Here is a 12,108-nt window from a genome sequence, read left to right on the forward strand (position 1 = left end):
TGTAGTACCAAAGTCAAAGAAATATCAAGATGTGGGCTGAAAATATCGCAACTGGCCATGACCTTAGGGATAAAAAGTGTTTGAGATATCTTCATCTTGTTTTAGACTAGTAAAAATTTGGGCCGACTTTAGGCCTTGGGAACATACATACATTTTATAAAGGTCAAAAAGGTTCATGATTGGGTTGATTTAGATGCACACCTATTGTGCCTTTATTGAAAAAGGGCAAGATTATTGTGCTTGTGTGCTTCCTGTGTTTTCTTGTCAAAGAATTTAAAACAACTGAAATGAAGTATCCATCCAACAAATCTACATCAAACATTGATGACAAATCTACATTAACATTGGTAAACAAAACAACATCAACAAGTGAAACAAAATATTAGTTTATATGATCATCACTCATATCTGGAGAAAAAGAAATCTTCATCAAAAGACCAAATTGAAGAAGAGACGACTTGGTTCAAAGGCTCTTATCAAGAAAAGAAAATTTCTCTATATCAATAGACAAATCTTTCTCTCACATAGAGTATTATTGTGTCATATGCGCTTATACCTTCAGGGAAAATCCAACAAATTTGACAAACAACCTTTGAGAAATAGAGTTTTCACTCAGTATAGAGCTTTTGGTTATCGAAAGAAGAAAGGGGGCAAGATCAATCTTACTTTCTTTCTTAAAATTTGTAACACATACAACGAAGCTCGAGAGGAACAACCAACCCCTATACGAGAGGAAGAAGTAGAAACCCCCTTCATAATAGAAAGCTTTTATTGAGACACATATTCTATCCACTTTCACCTCCACACATCACAAATTCACTCAACTCTAAACACAAAGAGGTCTTGTCCTTAGTGCTTTCAGATATTGCTTAAACAAACCAACAAATCATTTTTATGAGTGCATCCTCTTGTTACTAGGTAGCTTGGATTGTAACACATCTCAAACCTTGCTATACCTCATCACATCAAATTGTTGAAAAACACAAAAATCAATTCACAAAGAACTTTGTTGACATCCAACCTTCAGTATTAGAGATCTATCTTCCACCAAACATTTCAAAAAACTTGTCTTCCATCAAACATTTCATCACCACCTCATAGTCATTTTCACAACATCAACTTTCAAAATCATGGCTTAAACAAGATCAATGAAAAATTGACAACTATAAATTGAAGAGGAGGATGAAAACCTCAAAGATTATCATGAGGCCTTTGGAGGAGGCACTAATGATGAAGAACCCAACACTCCAACTCCAAAAGATATAGAAATAGGACAACATAATCCAAAATTCAACACTCTTTGATGAAATTCTTAGAAACAATGCTAATGCTCATTTCTTAAAACATGCTCAAGAGGGTGCCAAACTTCCCTCCAACTTTGATACAACACAATTATGACAAACATATGAGCAACATAGTCATCACGATGGTGGAGGAGGTAGAGACTACTTCTGCTATGACCCTAATCATCAAGGGAATCCTCCACCTCCTCTCGTCCCTTCAGAAATGGACATGTTGAGGCAACAAGTAGAAAATCTCACCAAAAAACTGAATAGTAGTGTGAAAATAAATTGATTCTCACTTAACGACATTTTTCCATATCCATTTGATAGGAAAATGCTTATGCCACCTTTTCCACAAGGGTTCGAAACACCCAAATTTGAAAAATATAGAGGCAAAGGAGATCCTAGGGACTATGTGCGATAATTTCACTCCGCTTGCTTAGAGGTGGCCTATGAGGACACATATCTAATGTGCCTCTTTCCTCAAAGTTTGGGAGGCACAACCACACAATGGTTTTCAGGACTGCCAGGTGGTATTAGAACATTTGAAGAACTAGTCCAAAAATTTATCACTCATTACGCACACAACACAGAACGTGACATCACCATGGCAGATTTGTGCAACTAAAAACAAAAACCAGGGGAGTTGTTCTCAACTTTCCTACAACGGTGGAGGCAATTGTCTAGTAGATGCTCCCTTCATCTACCTGAGCAAGAATTAGTGGAAATTTTTATTTCCAGCTTAAATGATGAAATGAAATTTTATTTGGACATGAAGGGCACAAAATCCTTTGAAGACATGTTAAATCAAGGGCTCAAATGTGAAAGAGGCCTCATTAAAAAGGGACTTATCAAAATTTATAATGAAAACAAAGATGGTCCTCATCCACACTATAATAACGACAAACCAAAATTTTGGAACAAAAACAAGAATGTTGTCAGATAGTGGATGCAAGAACAGTGAAAATTGCACAACCTGTGGTCAAGTTTGCAGGACCAAATCCCCCTCCTCACAACAACACAATCAATAATCCACAAAATCAAGGTTTCAATACATAACAAGAGGAACCAAAACAAAAGTAACAAAACTACAAGCCAAAATTCACATATATACCCTTAGGGGAACCTATCAAAACAATCCTACAACAATTAATATCCTCCAATCTTGTGACCTTACCAAAAACGTCCAATTATGAGCCTCAAGTCAAGCCACCATGTTGGCAAGATCACAAAAATTGTGAATTTCACCAAGGAAGAGGGCATAAAACAAGCAATTGTCATAGGCTAAAAGATCTTGTTCAGGATCTTATTGATGGAGGAGAAATTGAAATTGAAGGACATGACCCAAAAAAATCCAATGATGATCACTTAATGTACAAGAATCCACTTCCATCACATGATCAAAGGGGTCCTTCTACTTTAGGGAGAAACACAGATACCACAACCAATTACACACAAGCTGCATACAATTATATTGTGAATCACCTTTATGATGCGGATGAACAAGTTGCAACCCTTACCATAAAAGATCAAAATCCTACATGCAACATTGTTATGTGTCGTAGCAAGATTACTATTCAAGTGACACCACAAGGAATGACAGCCCTCCCCAAACAATATAATGTTGTAGATAAATTGGATAAGACACCAACCCTCATCTCCATATTAGAGCTTTTACGCTTATCCCCCTCACATAAAACAATCTTGGACCAAGCTCTCCAAGAAGCGTCTATCCCTGCCAACCTCAACATAGATCAATTTCAAGCCATGGTTTGGAGTCTAAAGTCATCACCATGTCTCACTTTCTCCAAAAGTGACAACACATCCTTCCAATAACCGCATAATACCTCCCTCCGTATTGAAGGATTCGTAAACCAACATAGAATCAAGCGAGTCTTGATTGACAATTGAGCTGACATAAACATATGCACATTGCAGTTAGTCACAACATTGGGTTATGCAACATAATCAATGGATGCCAACAAAAATATAACCATCAAAGCATATGATGATGTAGAATGTTCTTCCAGAGGAGCTGTTATATTACCCATCAGGGTTGGTCCAGTGGTAAAGCATATAGTCTACCAAGTTTTAGACCTTCCTTTTCCATACAATCTCTTGTTAGGAAGACCTTGGATACATGCCATGCAAGAAGTCCCATCTACCTATCACCAATGTATCAAGTTTCCACATAATGGGGTAGAAATTACAATCCTCGGTGATGCTAATCTATTTGCATATTGTAATAATATTCACCATCAGCCAGACATCATCATACCTAACAACAAAGAAGATATCCCTTCCTCATCATATGTTAATCAAACCTCTCTTTCTAGCTTAACAACCCCTACACCAAAATAAGAGAAATTAAAAATGAAAATGGTTGAGGAAGGTCTTGGTGAATATAATCTTAGCCAATTCTTTTGTGTTGGGAAGTTACTCACATCCCCTAGAACTCATGGCAAACCCCAAGGTTTACTTCCATCACCACTGGCCAAAAGAATTTGCACTTTGGCGGAATTCACCCCTGGTAAGAGTCAAGAGGAGGAAACCATGGATGGAGACCTGGCAGAATGGATCTACACAGACCCTATCAACAAAGAAAGCCCGAAGGCTAAGCTCCCCACTAACAAATATGGAAAAGGCTTCACTATAATGCAAAGAATGGGCTCTGATGTCCATAGTGCTTTGGTACCTTGCAAGAAAGGATGACAAGAGCCCTTACAACCTGAGTTGAAACCAAGAGATAAGACTGGACTAGGTTTTCAAAGAGGATCTGCTCCTAAGCTCGATTCAAAGGACAACCCAACAAATCTGTGTATCAGCCAGTTACTCCAAGAATGCAATCCTTGACTATATCTGCAGCACCAATAACCCTACCAACAACACTAGAAACACCAGCACTAGAAAACCCACCTCCAATAGTACATAAGCTAGTAACTAATGCACTAATCAATTCAAAAGACATCCCAGTTTGGTATGATTATCAGATGCTAGAGAGTGATTCTGAGACAGACTCACATGAGTTGGAATAGGATTCATTGCATTTAAATACTTAAGACAAGGAAGAAACATCACCTCCACCACCTCATAAGGATATACTAGTTTATGGAGAAGCATGGATTAAGAGTTTTTAGAAACCCGAGCTAAAAGAAACTTCCACAGGCTCTATGTCAAATCCTGTGCCTAAATCTGACAAGGAGAGTACCATTGATGAACTTCATGCCACCATATTAAACCTTATTGATGCCTCCTATGAACTCAACTTAATCGATGAAGTAATGCCTATCATTTATCCCAAACTCATTGAATGGAACTAGCCAAATCCCCCATGCCTTGACCATTTCCAAAATGATGAGGCACTCATAGAATTTCTAGAATTATGAGATAACATACCAAGCGGGGATCATAAAGCTAGGTTTTCCATTGAACTTAACAGCGCAACATACTTTGGGGCAGATGCCAAACCTTTCAAATGCTAAAGAATGGATCTTCTAGTGAAAACCACATAGTAGGACTTTTTGATCCCAAAAGAGTAAAAACAAAGAGCGTATCCAAAGGTGAAAACCTATCCGAGGCACCTAAGGATAAAAGGTTTGACATCCTCCCCTTTAGTAAAAATTAGGACAGATCAACCATCCTAATCGAAGAAACAAAAGAATTCAATGTGGGGACTCTTGAGACTCCTCACACAATACATTTGGCATCTCTATTAACTACTGAAGAAGAGCCAAAATTTGTGGATTTCTTCTAGAAACGCTAAATCAACTTTCCATGGTCTTATGCAGATATGCCCAGCTTAGATCTATATTTGGTCATGCATCACTTAACTATAGTAGAAGAAGCTAAACCAATCAAACAAAAGCTCAGAAAGATGCACCCACAGATTGTCATTCTTGTCAAGGCTAAACTTAAAAAGCTCTTGGATGTTGAATCCATTAGACCAATTGATTATGCAGAGTGGATCTCCAATATTGTACTTGTTGGTAAACCTAATGGGGGCATCCATATCTATACAAATTTGAGAGATTTAAATAAAGCATGTCCTAAAGATGACTTTCCATTACCAAACATTGACACGATTGTCGATCTAACAGTAGGTCATGCGATGCTTTCTCTTATGGATGGCTTTTTAGGATACAACCAGATTAAAATTGCTCCAGAGGATCAACACAAAATTGCTTTCACATGTCCATGGGGAACATACTATTGGAATGTGATGCCATTTGGTCTAAAGATTGCAGGGGCAACATATCAAAGAGCCATGACTACCATCTTCCATGATATGATACACACAATAATGGAAGATTATGTGGGTGATTTACTAGCTAAATCATTAACAAGAGAGGGTCATCTTGCAGTACTGGATAAAATCTTCAACATATTAGAACAATACCACGTTCATCTCGATCCAAAGAAATGTGTCTTTGGAGTAACTTTTGGGAAGCTCTTAGGATACATTATCTCAAGTAAAGGCATTGAGGTAGATCCTGTGAACGTCAAGGCGATCATGGACATGCCACCTCCAAAGATAACAGTCAGTTAAGGACATTACAAGGGTGGCTACAATCCATTCGATGGTTCATTCCATAATTGGCTGATAAATGTCATCCCTTCACCCATCTGTCACATAAAAATATCCACATTTAATGGGATGCAAAATGCCAGGAAGCATTCCAAATGCTTAAAAACTACCTAATGAATACACCATTGTTGATTCCACCAGACCCAAGCAGACCTCTATTATTATACATTTCAGCTACAACCACGACATTAGGAGTATTGCTAGCACAACATAATGTAGAAGGAAAATAATGTGTTGTCTACTACATCTCTCGAACACTAGTAGGCTATGAACTCAATTACACACCTATTGAGCAAGCTTGCCTAGAATTTATCTTGGTAGCCACCAAATTAAGGCACTACATGTTAACACACAAAATACAACTCATTGCCAAGATAGATCTACTCAAGTACCTACTCAGCAAGGCAGCATTGACAGGTCCCTTGGCTAAATGGGTTATGATGTTGAGTGAATTTGATATTGGGTATGTGGACTGTAAATATATCAAGGGACAAGTTATTGCAGATCAGTTGGCTGATGCACCACTCAAAGGCGACCATCCTCTTATTTCCAACTTTCCAGATGAGGAAATTTTCTTGATCATAGCTACACAACCCTGGAAGCTATATTTTGATGGCTCATACACTAGACATGGCTCAGGGGTAGGTATTATTTTTATCACACCTCAAGATGATAGTATCCCAAAATCATATAGACTCACTTTCCCATGTACAAATAATATAGCAGAATATGAGGCCTTGATCACAGGATTCAGATTGGCCATGCAATGGAATATAAAAGAGCTACAAGTATATGAAGATTCCTAGCTGGTCATCTGACAAGTCACTGATGAATACCAAACAAAGGATTATAATCTCATGTTGTACAAAAGGATGGTAGACATTTTCAAAGAATCATTTACAACTATCACATTTGAGAAAATACCAAGAGATCAGAATCAAGCTGCAAACGCAATGGCTACAATCATATCTCTCCTGGATCTTCCACAAAATTTGACACGCTATGAGTTCTTGGTAGAACAACTTTGGATCCCTGCTTATTATATCCTTGAATTTGAAATGATATGTCGCCTTACCGGTTTTGACTCCCCATGGTACGGTGAGTTTTTCACTTACCTATGTGACCACACACTTCCCCCTAACCAATCAAACAACCAACGAAAAACCTTTATCCACCAAACCGCTCGATACACCATCATTGTTGAAACCCTATATAGATGAAGTCTTGATGGTACTCTCCTTCAATGTTTGGAGCAAGATGAGATAACAAAAGCCTTGGAAGAGGTACATGAATGAATTTGTGGGGCTCACTCAAGTGGTCCTTCACTAGCAAAGAAAATCATGTGAGCTGGATACTATTTGCCCTCCATGGAAAATGAATCCTATTATTTTGTCAAAAAGTGCAAGAATTGCCAAGTTCATGGAGATCTGATACATGCCCCAACACATGAATTAACACCTATCACAACACCATGGCCCTTTTGTCAATGGAGACTTGACCTTGTGGATAAAATCCATCCATCTTCATCCAACGGTCATAAATTTATCATTATCTCCAGAATGTACTTCACAAAGTGGATCGAACTCGTTCCACTCACGCAAGTCACTGACAAGTAGATTGCCTCATTCATTCTCAATTACATCATCTGTCAGTATGGTGTACCCATGTCCATCATCATAGATAACAGGCTCCCTTTCAAAAACCAAGATGTCCATGAACTTTGAGAAGTTTCATATCCAACACCACTTTTCCACCCCATATTACCCACAAGGTAATGGTCAACCCGAAGCATCCAACAAGAATATACTGATGATCCTCAAAAAGATAGTCAATGATGCTGGCCGTGATTGGCACATTCATTTGAATCCAACACTATGGGCATATCAAACTAGCATCCGAACCCCTATAGGTGCAACCCCCTACTCACTGGTTTATGGGGTAGAAGCCATCTTGCCTATTGAGGTTGAATTGCCATCTCTACGGGTCTCCTTGCACAATCTAATAAATGATGAAGAATACTGAGTCTCATGTATTCAGGACTTGGAACTACTTGATGTAAAGCGACAAGCTGCCTACAACCACCTAAAAGCCTATTAGCAGCACATGAGCAGAAGCTACAATCATAGGGTCAAACCTCACACATTTGAAGTAGGAGATCTTGTTCTCAGGGAGAATCCTCATAATCAGCTGAACAGAGAACATTGGGGCAAATTTGATTCCAATTGGCTGGGTCCATATCTCATCACTGTCGTCTTCAGGTCTAGGGCATATCAGTTAGCAACTTCAGAAGAAGAACCACTAGTAGATTTGATCAACAACATGCATCTCAAAAGGTTTCATACATGAAGTTGTACAGAGAATCAAGCTCCTCCAATATCATAAAATACCAAAAACATTCAGAAAACAGTCCTGAAAATAATACAAAAAAAATAAAAAATAATAAGAAAATAGTAAAGAAAAATCATTCATCCAAATGGTGAAAACCATTCCCGTGGCACCTTGGGTAAGTACGGTGGTGAAAACCTAGTAAACAAGTGCCATTCCTAAAGGCTATGGCTCCATTGCCTATCAGACTTGTTGTGATCACATCCATTCACCCATCATTTAAACCATGGCTTGTTATTCATCTACAATCAGGGTTATTACTTCAAGGGTCCCATGTCATGCTTTCATAGAAACATCTAACTGGGGGCAAATGTTCTTAAACCTACTGATGTGAGTAGATTCTCCATTGCTTGTGATTCATTGAGTTTCTCATTCAGAAACATTGTAAAATAATACCAAAAACATTCATAAAAACTCAGAAAATCCCAAAAACATTCGCAAAATGTCCTAAAGATAATACCAAAAACATTCACAACATTCAAAAATTCCAAAAACATGACAAAAACATCAAAATCAATCAAAAACATTGCAATATATATTATTTCTTGTACATACACATCACAAATGACACCAAACAAACATTTTGAGCTACTCAAACGATGACCACCTATCAAATCAACCAACCAATGAAAACATCTGCACACAACCATCTTCACAAGGATGCATCCTTCCTCACAAAACAAAGACATGGTAACATTTTCTTTGACAAGAAAATTTTGTTTAGCTAATAAGCACTTGGTCGATTTGTTATTTATTTATTTATTTATTTATATCAGGTTCCTACGCTACTCCAAGATATCCATAAGTGATTAGAGTAGTCAGGATGGTTCCTGATATCTTTTTCTTTGTTTGTTGTTTGCGGATTGTTCCAATGAAGCTCTAGGGCATATACTAATGGTGTCTACATGGGAAGTTCACTAAGCTATGTGATCCTATGCAACAATAAAGTCATGGATCACTATGGCTTACTAACTACAGCATATACCTTGACCATTTGTACATGAACTAGAATGGAGGGGAACTTTCCTTGTCCGCGATATTTGCTTACAGGTGAAATGCTCAAACCGTGGTTTCTGATACCTCAGCCAAGATCGATACTACCATGCTCGATGATGAAAATTAAGCACTGTAAATAATCCATGGATCGTCATTTCATCTCATCTGTTTATATTGCATTTTGTTGCATATCACCCATCCATTTGCTCATTCATTATTCATATCTGTTGTTTGCATGCAATTAATTCAAGTTTCTATGAGAAAGCTAAGCCTAATATAAATTTGTATTGGGTACAATCACGATGAAGTTCTCTGATACATCATCTCACATCTCCATTCCACATCTATATTTTCTCACCAACTTGACATTCATATATCATGTAGGAATGGCATTATCATTTAATTGCATTTAAAATCATTTCATTCATTTAGTTTCATTTCAAATCATTCCATCATTTAGTTGCATTAAGTTATTTATCATTTAAGAGTGTATTTATTCATTAACTGCATTCATTTAATCATTAAAGTGCATTCATTTACTCAGTTAAGTGCATTCATTTAATTCATTCTAAGTGCATTCATTTACTCAGTTAAAGTGCATTTATTCATTAAGTATATTTAGTCATTCATTTAAGTGCATTCATCTAGAAACATACATGACATTTGTATAAACATTTTTCATTCATTTAGATTCATCTAAAAAATGCATAGTTTACTCATGTCATCCATATCATTATCTCATCATTTCAACATATACAGTATTATCTATCACAATATCATTATTCATTATCTAATCTCATCATTTAGCATAAATCATCATCATTTCATTGCATTAATATCATTACCAAAGCATCATCCATCTATTAACCTGCATCCACATGTTAGCAAATCATACATATAGAAATCATATCATCCACATATACATCTAGAAAGTAAGCATCTCCATATCATGTATCTAAGCATAACTCATATCACCATCTTGCATAAAATCATCTATATCATCAGCAAAAATGAGATCTCATCATATATCGCATAAAAAAGAATACATGTAACATAATACAATGATGTCCAAAATATCAGCCACTAAGAGCCATCCAAGTATCAATCTAATAACAATGCAACAATGCACAAAAACCTCTCAAATGACACTCTGGCCAGATGCTGCTCCCCCACCACCCTCACAATCTCGCCGAGGATGACCCATCACACTATTGTTGCTCTGAACCCTCTGTGACTGCTCTGATCTCATCAGCCACATTTGAGAGTAGGTCATTGCTCGCTGACTACTCGACACAACCTGCTCATATAATCCATGCCAGTAGTCAATCTCTGCCCCTGCCTGCCACATCTCCCTCAACACCTCCCCAGTCGAACCCTATCCCTGTGCTCCCTCCAAAACTTGAACTCTATCATGTAGCTCCATCACTCCATCCACTGCATCATCTCTCTCTCGCATCACTATAGTCAACTCGACCTCCCATGCAAAAAGTTGTACATCTCTAGCTGCAATCTTTGTATCTTTGTCCTCTAGTTGTGCCTCTAAATCTTGGTTGTGCGCCTCGGCCATTGTCGGGTGAGTCTGCAACTATAATATCATAAAATCTCACAGGTTTCCCTCCCCACCACCTACAACTCCTTGTCCCATCTCCATCAGCTCCTCTCCACTACCTACGGCTCCCTGTCCCATCTCCATCGTCTCATCACCACCCTCTCCACCACCAACATCTCTCCCTCCTGCTCTTGCGTCTCCTTGTATCAGTGAACCTTATGACATTCATAAAGGTTGTCCACCTCTGCCTCTCCTCTTTAACTATCCTCCTCCCCCTCCTCCACCTCCAAATCCACCTCCACCTCCAAACCCACCTCCCCCACAACCTCCACCTACTCCTCCTCCTCCAAAACCTCCCCCACCTCCTCCTCCTCCAAATCCTCCACTGACACCCCTGCCTAATCTCCTCCTCCTCTGTCGTGGTGTTCTATTATCCTCAAATTCTGGTATGGGCTTTGCAGGATCTGAGATCCATGGAATCAGATGAGCGACACAATACTATGTATACTCCTTTGTCAGCCCCGCATCTACAATCTTTGGCCTCATCTGCCATGGTCTCACCTGTAATGCTCAGAACTCCGCAAGGGCCTGATAATAGGGCAAAACTGCCCCCCAATGAAATCTCTCCCACACTACCTATGCATACTCCCCCAAACCCCTCAGCATACTCTGCCTTCGCCCAAACTGTCTCATCACTCTCCTTGGTAATTGTCTCTCCACAATATAGCATGTGCAACCAATAAAAAATTGGGTCATATATACATACAGTAAGTCTCTCCATCATCCTCCTAGGGCTCACAATCAGTGCAAGGCCTCCATATAACTGTATCTAAGTCATCTACTGCCCGCCGCCAAAAATCCAGCTTCCCCAAATGGGACTGGGTCATCATGCCTCCATACATACATACATAGGGCTGATCTATCACCCTAAACCTCAAACATAGCAGTCGTGTGATTGGCAAGTTCTCCCAAGCCTAGATATGTAACAAAGTAATCCCTACACCTAGTGATCTACTCTCTCGATACACTACCTCATGAAAATCCTTGTAGAGGTGCACCAACGCACATGGCCCCCATGCATAGCGGGTCCCCTCTATCACCATCTACTCTATCACCTGGCCCCACACAACGACCAATCCATGCAAACATCGATTGGGGCAAAGCAAACCCCCGATGATACCTACTAGTACTGATGGTAATGGCTCATAGAGTGCTGCTATATCCTCCCACACCATAGAGCCATCCTCAATGTATACATCCTTGACAAATATCCTCTGTACAACTATCGTCCCCAGATGGTGATCATATGT

General features: G+C 38.8%; 1 protein-coding gene across 1 annotated transcript; it reads right to left on the minus strand.

The window, feature by feature from the left end:
- Positions 1-10,852: 10,852 nt before the first annotated feature.
- Positions 10,853-11,528, minus strand: LOC131859901 (uncharacterized). Its single transcript, XM_059214160.1, has 3 exons — positions 11,360-11,528; positions 11,113-11,262; positions 10,853-10,998 (listed from the first exon to the last, which is right to left on the minus strand). Exons 1-3 carry the CDS (start codon positions 11,526-11,528, stop codon positions 10,853-10,855), a joined length of 465 nt encoding a protein of 154 aa, XP_059070143.1.
- Positions 11,529-12,108: the final 580 nt, after the last annotated feature.

Source organism: Cryptomeria japonica, chromosome 2 (genome assembly GCF_030272615.1).
Source record: "Cryptomeria japonica chromosome 2, Sugi_1.0, whole genome shotgun sequence".
Lineage (NCBI taxonomy): Eukaryota > Viridiplantae > Streptophyta > Pinopsida > Cupressales > Cupressaceae > Cryptomeria > Cryptomeria japonica.

Bases quoted from the DNA above. Each gene is read 5' to 3' on its own strand.
- LOC131859901 (XM_059214160.1), bottom strand. From the start codon at position 11,528: ATGCTATATTGTGGAGAGACAATTACCAAGGAGAGTGATGAGACAGTT. The intron at 11,263-11,359 runs GTGAGACCATGG...CATGGATCTCAG, and splicing joins CGGAGTTCTGAGCATTACAG to ATCCTGCAAAGCCCATACCA. The intron at 10,999-11,112 runs GTGGGTTTGGAG...CACTGATACAAG, and splicing joins AGGTGGAGGTTGTGGGGGAG to GAGACGCAAGAGCAGGAGGG.